Below are 21,330 nucleotides of genomic sequence, written 5' to 3' on the forward strand. Positions count from 1 at the left end.
ACTCCTGGGAATGTATCTTCAAGTTTTTGAAAAGAAATGAGTTTTTCTTGCTACTTCTTGCATGGTCAGGTTTTCCAGCTATTCTGCTGCACCACTGATAGAGAACGTTTTGAAATTAAAGGAGGTGAAGAAATAGTAGCACCTTTGTGTGTACCTCTGCTGCTCTGCCATATTTCTGGTACCAGATAAATAAATTGGATACAATTAAGAATATAGCCAACAGCATGGATCATGATAGTCTCATAGCAAATCCCTGCCAAAACTTTCTTCTTTTTACAAGTCTTATCCTCTCTATTTATAAAAAGATTGAGTCAATACTCTTCATTTATGAAAAGACTGTAGTGTACAAAAAGCACATGCTGAGCAGGTACTCACATCTCTTTGGAAGACTACTGTTTGATAACAAGAGAGAAGCTTTTCAGGAGTATCAGAAAGCATTCAGCTTTGCAGGCTGCCTTGCTTCAGGATCACATATATTTTACCACTGCATCATGAAGAAAGTTCCTGCAAGGGCTTCAACTATGTTCAGGTGTTATCTGAGCAGCTGAGCAAATGCTGCTGAGGGGCAGAGTGGACTTTGTACCACAGGAGAGAAATACTTGTATATATATATAATCCACATACATGACTATAAGCGCGTACTCCCTCTTATGCTTTTTCACTTTCAGTCTTATTATTCCTCTTTCTTTCTTACACCTGTAACTGCTTACAAGCAGATACATTTTGCAATAACTGGAAATATTTAATATGTATTGAAAAGAACAAGAACAAAACCAAATAAAAGTCCCAAACACATCAACATCAATAGACTTTCCCCAACATTGGACATTTTTAAGATTCAGCTGGACAATGTGCTGGGCCATCTTGTCTAGACTGTGCTTTTGCCAAGAAAGATTGGACCTGAGGATGCTTGAGGTCCTCTCCAACTCGTGACTAGATACATGAGATGATAACAATTGGGCCAATCACATTTGTCATCTGTTTGTGGTTTCTGGGCAGTGGGCAAGATTTCAGGAAGCAGACAGAGCTGGGTTGCAGTTGCAGTTCCTCAGCAGCACTTCTCTGCAAAGTCGGGGACCTGTACAGAGTGAGGCAAGTCTCCTGCTATGCTGCTGGAGAGTCTGTGGGTAAGTGCTGGCAGAGGTACTGGAGGCAGACATGCTGAAGGGCATATTTTACCCCTCACCTTGGAGAGGAGGAGGAAAATATTATTAAACTTAAATGAGAAGACTGCAGATCTGGATGGAGCTTAACAGTTCCTGGTGGGAGGTAAGCTTAAAGCAAAGCTGGGAGGAATCGTTATAGGATGGAAGTTAAATTACTTCAGGTTTTTACTCTACTGCAGCAGTTGCGAATGTCAGATTTTGTAAAATCTATGGAAGCAAAGTAGAAGGTAGTTAAAAGTGTATTTTGCGAGTCAGTGTTGCAAGAAGGGCACCTGTGCTCCTTTCACAATAGCATGCACACTTTCATAATCCTTTCTGAAAACTAACTGATTAAAAGAAAATGTAAACCATAAAGACAAGAGTAGTGTTACTGACAACTGATCTTTAAACAAAGAATAAGAAGGAAATTTTCATAGTGCTTCTACTAGCTTTCTCATAGGCTTTGATACTCTTTCATGAAATTTTTCAAAATCACCTCAGATGCTGGGGATCACAAGAGGGTTGCCAGCTCTGCCTTCACTTTGGTGCTTTTAGGAACCTTCCCCGATTCTCTCAGACACTTGCACAGCTCAGCAAGAATGGCTGGTGAGTGGGTTAGCATCCACTTCTTGAAGGGTTTTGGACAGCTGGTTTAGCCACTGGTTATCTGCTCTGATACTGAATTTTACATCCCTGTTCTCCTGTTGCTCAGCATGTTCAGGAGGCCATTAGGAAGGCAACAAAGGAACCCTGGGTGACAAGTTTTTTCATTTTATTGATGCTGCAGAGCTTTCATTCGTTAGCCAGAAAGAGCAGCTGAGTGTCTTTATCAGTGATCAGGGAAAAGAAAAGCATGAACTGAGTAATACAGATAAATCAGACAAGATAGAGCTGTGGCCGGAGGACATAGAAAAGTGATCAGAAGGTACAATAGCAAAAATGACCCATGTCACTACGTGTATATTATTTGAGTAACTATGCAACAGTGTTCTGTTTGGACTCCGTAACTTTGCTGGGTGATCATGTATCAGGTGCGTTGGTTTTATCTCTGTAGCAAGTGGCAGCTTTTTCCTCCCCCTGTTGTGAACCCACAGCTCCATGCCCCTTCCACTGAGAAGACAGAAAGCAGTGAAATTGGTTTTTCACCTTCCACTTTGAAGTGGAAGTACCATTGCAGTTCTCATCTTTATGACAGCATTAACAGTTGAACCACACAAACAACTTACAGCAGGGGAAGTTTGAAGGGCACCAGATACTCCACAATAACTGCATGAGAGCTTAAATCTCCCCGGTGTTCTTACCACCCATGGAAAGGCATCGCTCCTTTGAGTATGCTGTTTATGTTTGGTCCAAAAAAAAGGTATCTGCTGCTCTTCAGGTGGTGAGCCAAAACCAGACTCATCTTTCTAAAAGAACTGCTGCAAAAATCACACATTATTCAAAAGTGATGCTGAGGGCAGTAAGAACTGTGATGGCTATTTTGCCTTGATTTGTTGCATGATTATATGCTATAGGGTTGTGCTTCATTTTTGTATGTAAAGAACCAGCCTTTCAAGTACATTGTGAGAAGCAACTAGAGTGTGAGAAAATTCTGTTCACTATTTTATAAGTGAAAAGGCTAGCAATACTAATAACTGGATAAAATAGTTGGAGTCCTGTTACTGTTACATATAGATTCATATAATGATGATGTTGTCATGACATCTAGCTGATCTTCACAAAGTATCTGGATACCTTTCAAAGCTAGATTGAATAAAGTGACTATATTAACGAGCTCCCCCCGATTGTTTTTTAACAGATCTTCTCCTTACTCAAATGCAGAAATTTCTGCATCACAGTATTTTATTTTGATAAGTTGTTGTGGGTTTTTTTTAATAAATGTGCTGTTATAAATTTCCTTAAGAGGTAAGAGAGGCAATAGCGTGGATAGAGAGATTGCACCAAATTTGCAGCTTTGTGGTCATTCTTAGTTCATGGTTCTTAGCCCCAGAACCCTCCCAGAGAGGGACCATCTCAGTCACTTTACCTTTATCTTAAAGAGTCTCTGGGAAGTGCAGTTACTCATCATGATCTTCAGTCTGAAACTGGGAGTAGCTGCTTTGAAAAACAAGGCTAAGGCTGTAGAGAATCTTGAAGAGAAGAAAGAGGGTTCTGATCTTGTATAGGAAGTTAGTGTTGAGGTAGAGGAGCCTCTTGTATCATGGGCTGCTATACATGCACAATGCAGCTTCCATATCAACTGGACCTCCCTAAACTTCATGTCCCAGAAATACGTGCAGCTTCTGTTCAGCCTCAGTGTGACACAGGTGTCACGAACGGAGATCAAACCATCATTGGGTCTTGCAGGCAGTCACAGCTAATGGAAGGTTTTATATCTCAATTTACATTACAAGGTGCCAAATATATTGGTGTGGATAAGTCAGGGTAGCTTTATGTGGGCCTGCCCAGTTTGATCTCTCCCAGCCTTGTATCTCAGAAGCTGAGGCACTGGGCAGCCTCTGGCTTGGTGGTGAGAATACTCTCCTTCCTGCAGCATCCTGGCAGAAGCAAGCAATGGCAGATCTTGTTTCTGCTGCAGGAGATGGCATGAGGCCTTCCAGCAAGATCTGTGCATTTCTCAGAGCTTGCCTCTTCCCATTCACTGACCTTCTACAGGGAAGGATAAACAGGTCAAGCAGGTTTTGGAAGAAAGGAAAAGGGATTCATTCCAGGTATTTGGCTTCACAGGGTTATTTTGAGCATGTAAGGTGTCAGCAGTATAGTTGTCATTGTTTGAAGGAAATTTTGAGACCAATGGCTGTCAAACAATGAAGAGGTTGATGTAAAGGTGGTTTATTTAGGAGAAAGGTACTTGTCATCCTACAAAGAGCATTGTGATGACTTTATTTGCCATTCTGTGTTGCCTTCCATGATGAAACAATTTGCTCAGTGGATGAGGAGAGAGCCATAGACATCATCTACCTTGATTTTAACAAGGCATTTGACATGGTCATCTTAATAACCTGTTGACAAGCTGGAAAGATACAAACTGGACAGAGGGACCACAAGATAGATGAGGAATTGTCTAAAAAGCTGAGCTGAAAGGGTGGTGGCTAATGGCTCAAAGTTGAACCAGCAGCTAGTCACAGGTGGAGGTCCTTGGGGGTCAATACTGAGCCTGATACCATTCAGTGTCTTTATAAAAAGTTGGGAGAGCAAGATTGAAGACCCCCACAGCAAGTTTGCAGATGACAACAAATGGGGAGGAGAGAGACATGCTAAAAGGAAGAGCCACCAGAGACACTGCAACAGGCTGGAAGATTGGGCCAACAAGAACTGCGAGGTTTAACAAAGACAACTGTTAAATCCTGCACCTGGGACAGAGTAATCCCATGCAGCTGTGGGGAGATGTATGTGTCTGGAAGGTCTGACTGCCTGGGGTGCAGCTTTAATGTGCGCCAGCAGTGTACCCTTACAGCAATGAAAGGAAACCTTGACATGGGCTGCATGAGCAAGAGTACAGCCAGCAGGTCAAGGACTACAGTGTGTTTATTCCACTCCACTTAGTACCCGTTAGACCACACCTGGGATGTTGTGTCCAGGTTTGGTCTTCCTGGTCCAAGACAGACACTGACAAATGCGGAGTGGTAGAATCTCCCTTGCTGGAAATATTCAAGGCTCGGTTTGATGGGACCCTGGATAGCCGAGTCTAAGGCCATGCTTTCAACAGGAGGTTTGACCTTAAAGTCTCCAGAGGTCCCTGCCGACTTGGATGTTTTTATGATTCAACAACCGCAATAGACACAAACTGGGATGTACACATGGCTTTCTGCAGTGTCATGCAGAGGTACCAAGACTAGCTCTGGAAGAGCTAACTGAAGCGCTGAAAATACTACAGCCTCTAAGCCTGTAAAACTGGGATAAATTTGACCAGAGGGAGTGTCACACCAACACAGATTTATCACTAACTACCTATTTAAAGCTAGAGTAGATATTCCTGTATAGCATTGCATTCTGAATTGCACGCATACCTCAGGCTCACATGGTAACATGCATATCTTCTTTTGCGAATGCCATACAGAAAGACTGCATGAATTCTACTCTTTTACCCCTAAAGCATCATGTGCAGGCTGTTTCTGAATCTGAAACAATAAAGTTCAGGGAAAAAATACTTCAAAAAACGCATAAAAAAATATAATGCTGGCACGTCTCACCAGATTAATCGAATTCCTCTTAACCTAGAAGAGATCTCTGGTACACAGCTGAAATTAAGTTCATGTAAGGATAATCTTAGGTTGGGAACGAAATGAGCTCAGATGCCCAGTAACTTGACTACGGAAAACTGAATCAGATAAGTGGAGATAGCTTTTGGTACAGAATTCATTATTTTATTGTCAGCTCACTGAACAGAGTGAAACCTTTCTTCTTAAGTGAAATTAAGGGGAAAAGAGTTTTAGCCAAAATAAGAGGTATAAGGAAAATCTGGAATGGATACTCAGTAGGCATTGCTTTACCTGCACTTTTCATTGTACTACTGGTACTTAGCAGCAAATGGTGAGATCTCTCACCATGAGGGCTGTAGAAATCATTGAATCACTTTCAGTGATGATCCTGATTGGATTGTGCAGGCAGAAAAGAAAGCTAGCAATGGGAATCTCTCCTCAGTGAGTTGATACTCCTCATTTCCACTTCAATAGCGCAGTTAAACATATTAACTGTGTGCTTTATTTTATTAATCTCCCCAAATTCTTAACATCACTAATAACAGGAAAGCTATTTTGGGGATATCTTTTCTGTGAAGATGTATTTGAATTAATGCTTAATGTGCTATCTTGAGAACCAGGAGCAATAAAAGGCACATTGCTACGGCCAGTCTAACAAATCCTGTTGAGAAGCTAAAGGGCACGTCACTGCCCTGCTGTGGCTATTCTGCTTTGGGATCAGAGCTCATATCTGCACAGGGTATCTCCTACACCACGCACTGTTGTACCAATTTACGTTGGTGCTATTTTGGGCTTCTCTCCACCATGCTCCACTGACTCCAGGTGGATTTTACCTTTTTTTTTTTTTTCTACACATCTATCATATAGGGATCATAATATCATGCAGGAAAGTCCTGCCAATCTGTCTTCAGCTAAGAAGAGCTCGTAAGAGCTTTAGTGAATAACGATGTAAAATATTTGGCACTTATTCTTTCCAGTGATCAGAAAGATGTACAGAACATCAAATAACCTGGATGAAATGAAAAGAAGGAAGTTAGGCAGGGAAGCTAATTGATAGTTTATTGTTTTATATTCTATTTTTTATAGAGAGGTCTAAAGACCAACCAAGAACAGGAGCCCAGTGGCATGCTGTCCTGTGCAACACCACAGCACAGGGTACTCCAAAACTAAATAAGCAGATTTGGATTAGCAAAACAGCATTGTGGCTACAAGCAGCATGGTCCAGGATTTTCCGGGGAGTCCTGTGTCAACAAAATGGGGAGAGAGGCTAAGAGAAAGCAAGTTAGGAGGACGGTGAGACAAAGGGCAGGTGTGGATACTCTTCCCGCAGCCCAGACCCGCAGCCCTTATTGTAGGTGATTTTAAAGCTGCTCCTACCTGGAATCTCTAGTTGCATCCTTAAATGTTTCAGCTGAACTTCAAATAGGCAAACGCCTTAAAAAATGCATCAATAGTGAGCTTATTCCTGACACCATTAGCTTCACACTTTGGCAAATGCACTGAAGATCTTAATTTAACACAAATGTTTATCATTAGCTCAGAATAGAAACCTCCAGATTTAACAGCAAAATGAACCATTTCAGCCCAAAATATTTGATGTAACAGAACACTTGCATGCATACAGCGCCTCATTCTATTATGCAGTCTTTAGCTGTGCTGATCAGGAAAGACTCTTGCAAATCAAGGTACTTAATGAATGCAGTGTGGAACAATTCCCTTGCAGTAAATTCCCCATTTCTGAAAAAAAAATAGGAGGAGCCCTGAATTCCTGTCTAACTGTAGTAGCAAAGTCATGTATTTCATTGTGCTGAGGTAGGAAAACATCTTTGTTATTAATCTAGCAGTACTGGTAATAAGCTTTGCTTTCTGTACTGCTCCTAGGCAGACACTCTTAGACTAATGAAGGGAGATTTGTTCCTCTGCCAACACAGACAATACATTTTAGCATACTAAATTTCATAAATATCTGTATGTGTATATTCAGCATGAAAGTGATCATTAGTAAAGCGATTTTTTCCACGCATCTGGTGATAGAGTTTGTATTACCTCTGCAGTCAGAAATCAAATGAAGTAAACAGTCTGAGAATAAAACAGTATTAGCAATTGCAGTGAACATTTTGAGGGCGAGTAAAAATAGACTTGTGTTGTAATCTTTTTAAAAATTATATTCTTCTTTATAACATGCTGCCTGCCTCAGCAGGCAATTAGTGAGAGGCTAGTATGGAGTTCAAACAAATTTTAGAATGAGCACTGTCTTTTTAGGTGAAGGGAAAGGCATGTATGCATATAGGAGTGGCATGGTACCACATATATGATTTCATTCTCTGCAGTCTAACGTCATCCTTATGGCAGGAGTAATGTATCTCCTTGTCAATCAGGACCCCGCTCCATTTTTTTTATCCTGGTGAGAACAAGCTCTGATAATGAGTGAATTGCTGTGCTGGATTCCTGATGAAAGGCGTATCTACTGAAAAGCCTACTGGCATGCGACAGATGCGAACTAGTAAAATCCTGCAGAACAAGTTGATATTAAAGTTGGTGATAGACTGCTGGAAATGTGCAGCTGTTAAAAATAAATAAGACACCTTCTCAAAAAGGTCCATTTAGACTGCGGTCTGAACATATATCTTTTGTACGTGGTTCTGATTGCTCCTCCCATCCTCAGTGGCAACCACTGAGGACAAAGCAGAGTGCCAATAGAAAACAGAAGTACGTACAGGGAAATGTGGGCAAATTATTAGTGTTAGAACAGTTGTTTTCTAGATTTGCGATTCCTCCCCCCCACACTTTTAAAAAAGTACAGAAGATTTTGATGTGGATTTAGGTTTTGTTTCCAGTACTTTTCTGTTGAAAGATCTGTGTTATGATAAGAGCTGAATAGAAATTTGATGTGGTTTTATTGATATGCTATACTTCACTATGGAATGAGGTGCAATTTTGGTGCTTCCAAAGGAAGGAAAGGTAATGAGATAGACAGACTTTCTCCACACCACTCTGACTCAGGTATTTTTAAGGAAATTTATTCTGAGTAAAAATGCCCAGGGATAGTAACTTGCAACGTGGGTATTTTTTCCTCCTAAATTAGAAAAGGCAGCTAGGAAGAGGCCACCAGATGTATTTCCACTTTTCAGATGAACTTGAATTTATATCTCTGCTGTGAAAAGATGTGTGAAGCGAGGAATTGCAAGTCACATTTTCCTCCCTATATTCTTCCAAAATGTTCTTTCAGATGTGTCACAGGCAATATTTCTCACTCATAGGATGCCTTGCACAGCCACAAATCACAACTACTTCATAACCCAGATAGAGACATTTTAAGAAACCTATTATCTACAAAATGTTTTTGGCTGTTATTGATATAGAACAGTTTTGCTTTTGTAGTTGGTTAATGCCTTTCTATTCAGGTGCTTGAAATAGTAAGGCACATTCGAAATATGAGTGAAAAATATGATTTTGTTGATAGCAGCTAAAAGTTACTCACTCTAACTACATTCTGCCTTTCAGCTATTCATGTTAGCAGTTGAACTTTTACTTAATGATAAATTGCAATTCATCTGTCACAATCACAGCTTAATAACTGATCCAGCCAGTCTTACATACTAGGACCAGGCCCATAGCTGGTACTGGGAGGGACTCTGAGCAGATCTGGGCTTTGCATAAGGAGCACAAGATGTAGTGGATGATGCTCTCCCTGTATCTCATCCTCTTACCTAGGAAGCAGACACTGTCCTTGCTTGAGGACACTTCTCTGACCCATCCTAAGAAAAGGCCCAAGGAACTGGTGACCAACCCTTGGTGTTGGTGGGTCCACAGGTACATCTACTAAAACCATCTCTTTCACAGTCAAACATACACGGCAACATGGGATTTTCCCCAGCTTAGGAAAGGATAGATTACCTCAGATCAGTTGGCAAGAAACTGAACCTTGTTTAATCTGACCAGCCCCCTGGTATTTCTACTGCAGGATTTTGAAAGGCAGTTTCAGAGGAGCCTGTCTTCGTGCCGTAGTTGCAACTGGCTCTTTTATATTCAGGCACAAATCAAAGGGAAAATTGAAGAAACAGGGCCTTGATCTGCTGTCTCACCAGACTCAATCAGAGGTGTCACTGGTGAAACTGGAACTGGACAGTATTAGAATTGTATGCTAGAGAGGAGAATCAGGCTCATGTCTTACTGTAAGACTAATATACAACTAATGGACAATGCCTTAGCTGGTATAAACAGGCTTACATTTATTAATATAAATGAAGTTTATGTGATGGGTCTGAATATATACAAGGAACAAAGAAGGCTAGTAACCAGCATTGCAGTAGTTTTTCAATAATTCAAGTCCTGATTCTTTCATGAATGTAATGAGGAGCAGGTTCTAGCACTTCCAGTGTAAAAGAAAGTTATATAATTAAGGAATACTTTGTTACTTCCAACAGAGTTTTCTGCCTGGCAGAAGTCTGATCAACTGTCCAGAAAATCTGATTTATTCAGGTAACTGTCTGTGGTGGTTTAGCCCCTGCCGGGGTCTGAGACCACGCGGCCGCTGCCCCTCCCCCACAAAGGGAGTGAAATACAAAGCCCCGAGACTGAAATAAGGAAAGGTTTAATACAACAGTGCAATAGCAACACAACAAACAACAGCAATAACAATAACAGTAATAGTGACAGCAATGAAAAGAGCAAAATAGCTACCAAATACAGCAGCTTGAAGCACGATGTACAAAACCACGAGTGCACCGCACTCCGAGCCAGGAAAATGTGACCTGCCAGGATGTGACATCGGCATGGTATCTGAATAACGGCATGGTATCTGAATAACCCGGCTAGAGCTCCCCCCCTCTGCTGGGGAAACTTAAGCCTATCCTGATTAAACCAGGACACTGTCCCTCTCACTTTGGGCAATATTTCAAAACTCACCATTAGCAATTGCAGGTTTAGAGACCCCTCTGGGGCCTGATTCTCTGCTACCACCATCAGCTCGGAGTTTTCAGGAGTGTTACTCCAGCTTTACCCTTAACTAACTAAAAGTCAGGTTACGCACAGTGACTTTAAGGTGTTCAGGTGGACCTTATTCTTTGCTTTCTGCCACCTAATTAAGTGAAAGAGAGGAGTAGTTTTCCAGAAGACCCAACCATCACACCTGCATACCTCTTAGCACCCTGTCTGGTCCACTTCTGAATCAGCACTCCAAATCCTTGAGTCCTGGCGCAATAAATGTAGAAAACTAAAACACCTGGGTTGCCATGGTTATTCTGTGTACATCTCCGAGTTCGGAACAGCTGAAGAATCACTAACATCATGTAGTATGCCTGGCCGTAAAGGACACAGTTCTCTTTTCTCAAGGACCTTTCATGTAATCCAGAGTAAAGGAGTCTTGATGCTACTCTCAGGACAAGTAGCCCTTGAAATCTAGGCCAGGCTTTCAACTATTATTAAACAGCCTTGGCCCAGAAACTGTTGCTATAATGCAAATTTAAACTAGATGAAGGACTGATCTAGATGATACAATGGTACTGTGCAAACTCATTATCATACTTCTAGATTTTGGAGTATTGCCATGACCATCAGTGATTACTCAAAACTTACAAAATAAGTGCCTCTCTAGTACCTGTGTTTGAATTCAGTTGGTGTGTGGTGTTCTAAAATAATCACATTCTGCCACCAGCTCAGTACATTACTGGTGCAAATACAAACATACCAATCTGGAATCTATTCTTTGAACAGCAGTGAGAGAAACATATTCCAGAGATTATACATGTTGTTTCTAAATCTTGGACAAAATCGCATCAGTTCAGCAGGGAAAATGAATTGCAATCATGTGTATTAAGCTTTCTATACCTGTCTAGATCTTGATACTAACTACAGCTTAGAGACAAACAAAGATAATTAGGATGTCTGTCCCAGACCAGACTCTGGTATTTCAATATTTGTTTTAATCCTGGGTCAGTGCAAGGATTGAAGATTTGCAGAATGCAAACATATGGAAAGAAGTCAACTGCAAAAGCTTGGGAAAACAACATTGTTATTTATCAACAATATTATATAACTTATGTGCAATATACAATATTATATAACTTGTGTAATTACTTTATGTATCAAAAATATATACCAACAGTATTATACATATTAACATGTATTAACTTTTTGTATATATTAACTTATTATAAATATCAACAATATGATATAACTTTAAAAAAAATCCCACACTCAGATGCTACCTACAAGTCTTTAAGATATCTTGGCTTTCTTCCCACTATTAACTGGGATGTATTCATTCTAGAATAAGATCTACAAGAAGCCAAGACAACATGACTAACTTGAGAAGGCACAGGACTTGATTTAAGGATATCTTAGCTTTATATCTGGCTTTGCCATAGAGGTTTCAGCTTTTTAGCTGTAGCATGGGAACAATGATATGTATGCTTTGAGATCAACTGCAAAAAGGTACTAGCTAAGAGATAAGCATTATTATTATGATCACTTTTTAATATTGTCTGAACAGCTCTTTAGGTGTTAGGTGCTGGTAAAATTGCAAAATGCAAAAAGAGAATCTCCATCACATACCAGTCTGTTGTGAAGTACCACAGTACTTCACATTGTTTACATCCCTTGTGTTTTTTTAACCAAATGTGAAGCAACAGGATGTAGTCAGTTAAAATGTTCTTATGTAAGATTAGATGTAAATGTTGAATGTTAATACCGTTGCTTTCAAAACTGTTTTACTCAAATATAACTGTGTGTTCTGACAGAAATGAGTTAAGCCTGCAGGAGGGCAAAACTGACCTTGCACAGACTCCTCACAGAGACTCAGTCCTGCAGTAAGACATCTTTTACCACACACACCACACAGCAACCATCGCCACTGATGAGCCTTTGATACTGACATGGCTAATATTTTTTTGATCAAATCTCCTAGTTTCATTCTGCTAGCACCCTACAGGTGTAGCAATGGCACCGAGACCCGAGATCCAGATGCTGAGCTACAATCTCGACAAAAAGCAGGGCTGAGGGATGGTGCTGGGCTTTAGGGTGAGCTTTGTTTCATCCCTTACACTTTGATGATACTTTAACCATAACTAAACCCACACTTCATTAGTTATGATATAGATCATATTTTGCTCCTGTCTTACCCTGTTTTCTCAAAACACTCTTTCAAATGATCCCTTCCATTCTGGGGAATAACCTTTCCAAACGAGTGTTTTTGTGATCTGTGGGGCTTACATCTGTGTGTAGACTTGACCATTTTAGGCAATAGAAGAATGTAACTGTTCAGAAATGGGAGGCTTTGAAGACCTCCTATGGCTAAGAAATAGCTGCAAATTAGGAGATCCTGTGATGCAACTAAAAATCTTCCTGAGGTTGTGTGCTTATGGGCAGCCCTGCCCTCACGTAGGGCAATCATGGTTGATTTTTCATCATAAACTCAAAGAAGTAAGGCAATGACTCTTTAAAATATCAGGCGTTTTGCTTTTTGTTCTTAGAGCTTACATAAAATGAAGAGCCAACAACACTTGAAGAGTGGAGGTAAACTCTAATCTGTAGGTATATACAGAATGAACAAAAGCCTTGGTTTGCAATGCTTTTAAAACAATATTTGCAACTTTAGGGAAAAAAAAGTATCTAATTGTCTAGTAGTTTTATTTCTAGCAGTTTTTAAAGGTTTTCTGTACAAGTGTTTTCATCATTGTTATTCGTAATTTCCTACTGCAAGAAAACATTGTTTCATCCTTTTTCATATTGCTATCCTGTAGTTCTACACTGCCTCCTAAAATTGGGAGGCAATTAATTTTGTTTTCATCCATCTTTGTGTGTGTATTTGATATCATCCAATCTCTGTAAAGACCAGAAGGGTAAGTTTGTTCTCTTTGATAAGATACAGCTAGGATGGTAAATAATTATTTTTAGGAAGGTTCCATGATTTCAATTTTTGTGTAAAAACAGCGAAAATCTCAAATAAACAGGACTAACTCAACATGTCTTTCCATCCCATTTGTTCTTCAATAGACTGAATTTAAACTAAAAAGGATCAGTATAATGACACAGCCTGCAAGACATGACTCAATAAGCTAGCGAATGAGTTAGAAGAATCACTAAAAGTTGTTTGAAAATAGTCAATATCTAAATGTAAACACACATTTGATATTTCATATTTTTAATTTGTAATGTTTTCCTTTAAGTAGATGTTTATATGTCAAACTTCAGGTGTGTGTGGTTATTTTGAAATTAAGAGAATTCTGCAAATATTCTAATCTAGTGGCATAAACTATATTATGATAACACGACATGAAATTAGAGCAAATCGAAAAGCAATTACAATGCTCTCAACAGAAAGCATCTCTGAGACTAAATGAAGATGTTTGTGAAACAAATGCATTTTAAACAGACTTTTGTTAAGTAATATTTGTACTTTGCACCTAGTCTAGTTTAATGCAGAAATGTCAGTTCTGACAAACACTCATTTTTCCATTTTATTAAGTCTGTCAAAAATAGAAATCTTTCATTTGAATTGAACTTTTTTCCTCTCCAAATTCAAATGAAACTTCTCAGTTGGGTGCATTCAGGCTGCAAATGCTTCTTCTGCAGAACCCAACTGTCGGAACACATGAACATCTGTATGAAGCATGCCAGTCCCTCAGCAGACTTATATGGTGGGATAAATTTTGCAAACACTTGTTATACAGAGAGTAGAGCTCACTGTTTGGCAGAGATTTGAAGAGTGTCATTGTTTTTGACAAATGAGGTTTTTGGGTTTTTTTAATAAGTTGATGTAATGTTGATGTAACATAATGGTGACTGATGAACCTAGTTGGGAAAAGAGTAAGCGATGAAGGATACAAGCCAGTGACAGGGTGATCTGGATTGCTGAGTCAGGTGCAAACTAGCCACATGCATTTTACCACTGCCAAATGCAAAGCTGTTCATCTAAGAATCAAATAGGAGCACAATGCTGATGGAGGCAGTTCAGTGAAGAGCCACAAGTATGACTGGGATAAAAAGAAAATAAGTATCTTCTGTCTCTTATCTCTACTTATCTCCAGGTATCTATAGGGAAAACCAAAATTTGACAAAGGGTTTTTAAATCTGAAGGCACAATCAGAAGCACATACTATGCCTGGAAGCTGAGGTTGTACAAATTCTGTCTAGAAATATGGTTCACTTTTTTTTTTTTTTTTTTAAACAGTAGGATAATTAACAGTAAAATAAAAAAGAAACAGGTTCCTGAAGGTTGGAATGAATATTCCTTTACTGGGAAAATTTTGGCAGAGGCCAAATCATTTTTGTAAGTAAGTGACGTGCTCTGGCCTGAAGAGAGCCATCCTCCAGGGAAATCCCGTGGACTGTGTTGCACAGAAAGTCACAGGAAATGAATGTCATAGCCTTATCCACACTGATAACTGATGAATCCTGAGTGCACGAAAATCTTTTTGTGGTTCATATTTCTGAAAGAACCCAGCATCTGGCCTCTTGGCAATCTACCCCCTTTGTCAAAATGAAACACAGCTATTTTGGCAATTGTCCCCAAACCCTTGGCACCAGCAGATGTTTCTTTAACTGCTATGGCATTCAAATGAAGTGGTTGCCCATTGTTACCTCATGGCTGTTCAAAACGCATGTCCGGCAGAAATTTAGCCAAGTGATGAGAGGCTCAACACATAAGAAGATCAAACCTTGCTCCAATATCACTGAACTGGCAGTAGCTATAGGGGGTAGGAAGGCACAGAAACAAGAACATCTCCTTGAGGAGAAACTCTGCCTTTGATGCTCAATGATTTAAGTCCTCTCTGCGCTCCTTCCATTCTCACAGATATCAAGACCTAACATTAATGTGCATGAGGGGAAGCTGCCTGGATGAGGAAAAGTCCCATCCTGAAGGAGCTCCTTGGTGCTGCAGACATTGAGGCCAGGGGGTGTGTGGGGAGGAGGCAAGAAGGAATGAGACTGAACTGTGACACTGTGACCAGGGTACAGCCACTCTGTAAAATGCAAGGTAATGATCAGATAGTTTAAAAAGCTAGTTTAAAGCAAGTTGGATTCAGTACGGAAGCAATGTTGTTACAGCTTTGTAGACTTACACCAGCTGACATCGTCAAGGGGCTAAGCAGCGTGGGGGAAGATAATTTCTTAGATAGCTGGATACCACTCTCAGTGGTCTCTTCTGTTGTTCCTCCTCTGCTGTGAGATATTTTCCAGCTCTTGGAAACTTCTATAGCTCATGTTTCCAGTAAGGTTCAGTAAGACCTGCATTCATTCTCATTTCATGTGTCTCCTGTTAAATTCTGGACAAAGGACTTGTTAGTTGTATTTCAGGCCAGTAGGTTATAACTGTGTGAACATAAGTACAATAGGAAACCTCATTTCACCGGAAAGCACTGTTTCCTCTGTGAAACACACCCTGTGTCATGGTACACTCTGTATTCATCATGCAATGATACTTCAGTGGGACGCCTGTAGTATTTGGGAGCTAATAATCTCATATCATAGCTGCTGGTAACTTTTTTTTGGAAGATTAATGAAAATGACATTTCCTGCAGAATCTTATAATGAAGGAATTTAGCAATGACCACAAAATTCTGCAGAAACCTTCATTTGAGTGTCTCAGTTGCTTATTTGCAGACAGAAATAGGTCTCTGGCTGTCCCCTTAATAGGAATGTCTGAAGAAAATATCAGTTATCTGACTTCTACTTATCTGTTCCTTACTGCCTTCAGTTCACGTTTCACTGCCAGGATCTGAAGGGTGACTGTGAGGGGTCCTTCCACTCCAAGCATAGCCTTGCTGCTGGGGCCGCTCACATCAGCCCGCATTTCCAGCGTGTTGCCTTTAGGTCTGTGGCACTTTAAATATGCATTTTAAATTAAAACAGTGCGATAATCCCACTTTTTAGAGACGTCTTTTCAAATTAAAGCTTAACAACCTGGCAAAACTGATGAACAGCTAATAGCTTTTGGTTTGCACGATTGTAAGGCTGAAACACAACATCTCAGAAACGAGAACACAACTGGAAGGAACTTACATGGTTTCTGATGCAAGAGCTGCAGTGTGTCAATCAGCAGAACTTTTGAGAAAAAGCTCTTTTGTTGCAACCCATTTTACTTCTCATAATGCACTGGAATTGGTTGTCCATGTAACTCTGAAATGCAGTTTCAAACAGAAAAGGTCAGTAAGTGCCAACAACCAACACATCAATTTGAGATATGGCATTTATATTTATGTTGATTACAGTAAAATACCTGGAGTCTTAGATGCATTGGAATAGCTAGAGAATAACTGACTTTTCAATATATAAAGAGATCTCAATTACTGTAGAGGTGAATACTTAGAAATATTGCTAAGAAGCCACAAAAAGTATCTGAGATGCATTACAGATATTCATTCCTCACTGTGAGAGAAACCTGTTTATAAAACCGTTACAGGTATTTCCTCTTTTCCACAAAAGAGAGAACTGCTAAAGAACTTTTTTCCCCTCCAAACTTCGGACAGTATGTGCTGCCTAAAAATGAAAATAAAGTCATCACTCGTACAAAGAGATAGAGGAACTACTTTGTGAAATTAACAGCACTGCAGTATTAAAAAAAAAATTTGCAAAATCTCAGTCAGGAGAAAACCCCCTCTTGTGTTGTGGGATTCACCGGTGAAATGGATGATATACCAGAGTCAGTTTTAAATTATACTTTGGGTAGCAGTAACAGTATATCTAGGATAGTACAGAGCTCAGCACTGTTCAATTTTCCCCACTTCTCTTCTGTGACTGTAGCATGGACATCCTCTTGATACTTTCACCGATGCAAACATGCTTTGGGATAACACCCTACCTGAACTCTTCCCCTCCCACATGATCTTGTCGTACTTAAAAATCCTACCAGGTTACATTTAGAATTACAAGAATTATATGTAATCCCTATTTGAAATAGTATTATATTAAAAATATATAGCTTATTTATTAACTTGCTCTTAACTTTCATCTAGCCTCAGCTCGGGCCAAGCAGGCTTATTTGTACTAACCCAGGATGTCATTTCCTAATGTTTTCTAACAGCCCATTTTGTAACACCCGATTACCACATATTAGATGTGAAATGGCCTTGAGCACCAGGACAGCACTGCCCACGCTACTCGGTCTGGCAGGATCTGAGCAGGATCTCCATGGAGCTTGGGTATCCATGGTGTTTAATCCCTTAGATAAACTGTCCATGGAGAAGGAGTTGACTGTAATGTGTGCAAAACTCAGCTCTCAGTAACAAACAAAATTTGTAACTTTGATAGAGCAACATATGGTTATTATCTGGCTCTGGTAAGGGCAGATTTGTGTTGCAAATAAACTGATGAATGAGTAGCAGACTTTGAACAATATCTCTGATCTTCACTGCAAAAGGATGCAGATGCTCAGAAGAGAGGAGAATTAATAACACAGGGAGCAAGATCCAGGTGGAAATATCTGCTGGCTTTTCAGGTGGGCCCTCTCATTCCTACCTTATCTTAAACCTTATGTATTCCTTCATTTCTAGAATATGTACAAGGAAGATTTCAGGAACATGACTGAAGAGAATGGGAACAGCAGTGACCCCTCCTCTGCCTTCACTCACAGCAGCACCATGAGTGCCATACTGATTACTTCCTACTCAGTTGCCTTTGCTGGAGGTGGGATCGGGTCCATCACAATGTCATTTGTGCTGGTCAAGATGAACACTCTGTCCGTGACCACAACAGCCATCATTAACCTGGTCGTTGTGCACAGCCTCCTCCTCTTCACAGTGCCCTTCCGCCTGCACTACTATGTCAACAAGAAGTGGGTATTCAAGATGACACTTTGCAAAGTGGTGAGTGCAATGGTGCACATCCACATGTACCTGACCTTCCTATTCTACGTGATCACGCTGGTGATCCGGTGGCTCATCTTCTTTCAATGGAAGGACAAGGTGGAGTTTTACAGGAAGCTACATGCCATTGCAGCAAGCGCTGCCGTGTGGGTCTTTGTCATGGTCTTTGTAGTGCCAGTCTTGTTCTTTGAATACGGACGCTCAGGCTCATACAATGATACAACATGCTTTGAGTTCCACAAAGAACTACAGCAGGAGAGTGTGAAAGCCCTGAACTACACCATAATTGTATCTGTCGCCTGCGTTACTTGTGTCCTCTTGGGCCTGCAGGTTTTCATCCTGGTAAAAGTGGCAAGGAGACTTTCCACCTCCCTCTGGTCACACCAAGAGTTTTGGGCCCAAGTGAAAAACCTGATTTTCATCTGTGTCATCATAATTTGCTTCCTTCCCTATCACCTCTTTAGGGCCTACTACATACAGCATGTGAATGACTTTGACCAGTTAGAAAGCTACAATGAAGTTTTTTTAAGTCTGACTGCCCTTAGCTGTCTGGACCTGCTGTCATTCGTGCTGAGTGGGAGCCGCCTCTTCAAGCAAAAGGTAGGCATGCTCCGCAGCAGGTTGTCTTGCTGTTAGCATCAACCTCTTGCAGAGTGCATGGACCTGGACCTGGCAGAGCACGGTGCTGGACAGGCACGGCAAACCCCCTCCTCAGAAAGTCAGGGTGGGCACTGGAAACAGCGCAACAGACTCACGCAGGGCTTTGTGCACCTGCTCCCCGAAATAATGGGGTGAACCACCTCCAGTTTCTCAGCTCTTAAACTGGAAGTTTACCTCTGGAATTTCCTCACAGCGCTACCCAGTGAGTTGCGGGTGCACCTGGAGGAGAGAGAGGAAAGGGCATGGGCTTTTTCTGATTTACTGTTGTTACATCAAGGTTTGTGAAGTCAAAGGCACTAAGAGGAGACTCAAGAGAATTTGCAAAGTATGTAGAAACACAAATAAAAAAGCATTTTTTTATGGAATAAGGTACAGATTTTTGAAACATAAAGATCTATATAATTTTCCACATACATATCTTATTTATTTCCCACATAAATATCTCATAACTCATCAAATATCAGGGAAGCTGTTGTTCCTCCTGGGTAGGTCTGTTCCTTCACTGTTAAGACAAGTGTAACTTTCTAAGTGTGTTGAACAATTAAACCAACTTTTTAAAAACAAACCAGCAATAAATAGCTATTTCTTAGAACATTTTCTCAAAATCACCTTTTGGAGACGGTATTACTGCAGCAGAAAAGAGTTTTATTCTCTTTCCCACATTATGAAAATGCCTCTAACAACAAAAATTACACATTGTTACTAAAATGAACATTGTAACTTCAAACAAAAGCCTGTATTTTTATTTACAGAGTTGTTCAATTTAAAAAAAATATTTAACAGTGAGGATCATTTTGTTTAAATCGTTCAGACAGCAGTTGTCTTAAAAAGTCAAACATTTTAGGTCTTTTATCTCATGTTGGTTTTGTGCAATTCTGAAGTTTATAACTAATTACTCACAGTATCTCTAGCTTGAAATCAATTCTATAAATTTAGTACCCTGTACTGGTAGAAGAGATTAAACTGTTACTGCTTGGGTTGGAGGGATGGATAAAGGTAACAAACCTGATGTGGCTAAAAAGCTTATTATATCTCAGTAAGGCATTGTCAGTTGCTGTCTCTGAAGACAGAACTGAATTCCACTAGAAAAGAGGAAAACATAAGCAAAATAATTCCGTGAAAGACATTCAGGCTTTCATAGCTCAGCTGCTTTACACCTATCCCAAAAGAGTATAAATCTCTTACTGCTATAACCCAAGACAGAAATGGCTAATATATCTTTCTTCTTCTTGGCATCTGCATAAGGCTGCATTTTTTCACCTAGAGTCAGTGGGATAATATTTTAATCATTTGACAAACTAGAGGTTATCAGCTGATCAGTTTCCAATGACAGTGTCTCCCCATGATGCTGTTGAAGTCCACATTTTCATACTTCTGAATCTTTCCATTCTTTTCTACTTCACCTTCAACATCTCTTGCACATCAGACAGCAATCAAATAATGATTGGTTGATCTTGCTGTACCTGTACAGTCTTACTGCTATGTTTGTTGCTTTTGGTCCCACCAAGATGGTCACTTTATAGGATCCCGTCTCTTCTGTAGCCTTTCTTCCCTGTCTTCCTGCTTGCTTCAAGCTCCTCTATATCTCTTGGGAGGTCTGATCATGAGAAAAGTATTTTAAGGTCAGAGTCTGAGTAATGCTATATAACACCAAAAGTTGGAAATCACTGAAGTTCATAACACAAGTGAGATGTGGGGGTGTTCACATGGCCCGCCCTTGGCAAATAACTTGGATCACAACATCTGTTAAGATAGAAATGTGAGAGCTTGCAGTGTGTGTGTATCTGAGAAAAAACTGTCCAAGAAGGCGTTCGTCCCAAAAGGATCACAGTAAAAAGGAAGGCGACTACCAGCCAGATTCAACAGTGGTTGGGGAACTATGGAGACTTTCATAACATGGAAGGAGTCAACTTGAATGTATAGTTCACTACCAGTTAATTATGTGTCATTAAGAAAGCAATAAACTATTCTGATCTACACGCACAAATCAGTTTTTCCTTGTAGCAGGTAAGATGGAAAATGACACAACATTTTTGTGTCCTCTTATAGCAACATTGTTGATGGAAGAAAATACCTTGCATGTGTTCTGTAGGCACTGCATACCTTTGTAACACTATATTATAACCCTTCTGTCATAATAAAGCTGTTAACAAACAAAATGACTATGTGCTGAAAAAGTTAAACAAGTCCTTCCTGCAAATATGCATACAAATGAAAAGCATTTTGTATCTGAATCCGGCAAGTTTCAAAAAACAAAATATACGTTTACAAACAGTACGTCCTGACCATACAGCTTGACCAATCTTGTTCATGAATATGTTAAACTCGTGTTGTTTGATTCATGTAAAAATATACACATTTGCAATACCCTACACCATAGCATCACAAAAAATACTAGATAGTGGGGTTTCTTCCAAATAAAAATAGATGCTAGTGATGTTAATGTTGAGGATGATAATGAGCAGAATTAGGGGGTCATAATTCCATGCTTTAAGTTGGTGATACTATTCAGCATCA

At 40.0% G+C, this 21,330-nt stretch overlaps 1 protein-coding gene across 1 annotated transcript; it reads left to right on the plus strand.

Moving 5' to 3' along the window:
* Positions 1-1,056: 1,056 nt before the first annotated feature.
* Positions 1,057-20,966, plus strand: LOC141934423 (putative G-protein coupled receptor 141). The gene is made up of 2 exons (XM_074849864.1): positions 1,057-1,127; positions 17,842-20,966. The coding sequence occupies exons 1-2, from the start codon at positions 1,107-1,109 to the stop codon at positions 18,787-18,789; spliced, it is 969 nt and encodes a 322-aa protein (XP_074705965.1). The 5' UTR covers positions 1,057-1,106; the 3' UTR covers positions 18,790-20,966.
* Positions 20,967-21,330: the final 364 nt, after the last annotated feature.

The sequence above is a fragment of the Strix aluco genome, chromosome 1, assembly GCF_031877795.1.
Source record: "Strix aluco isolate bStrAlu1 chromosome 1, bStrAlu1.hap1, whole genome shotgun sequence".
Classification (NCBI taxonomy): domain Eukaryota; kingdom Metazoa; phylum Chordata; class Aves; order Strigiformes; family Strigidae; genus Strix; species Strix aluco.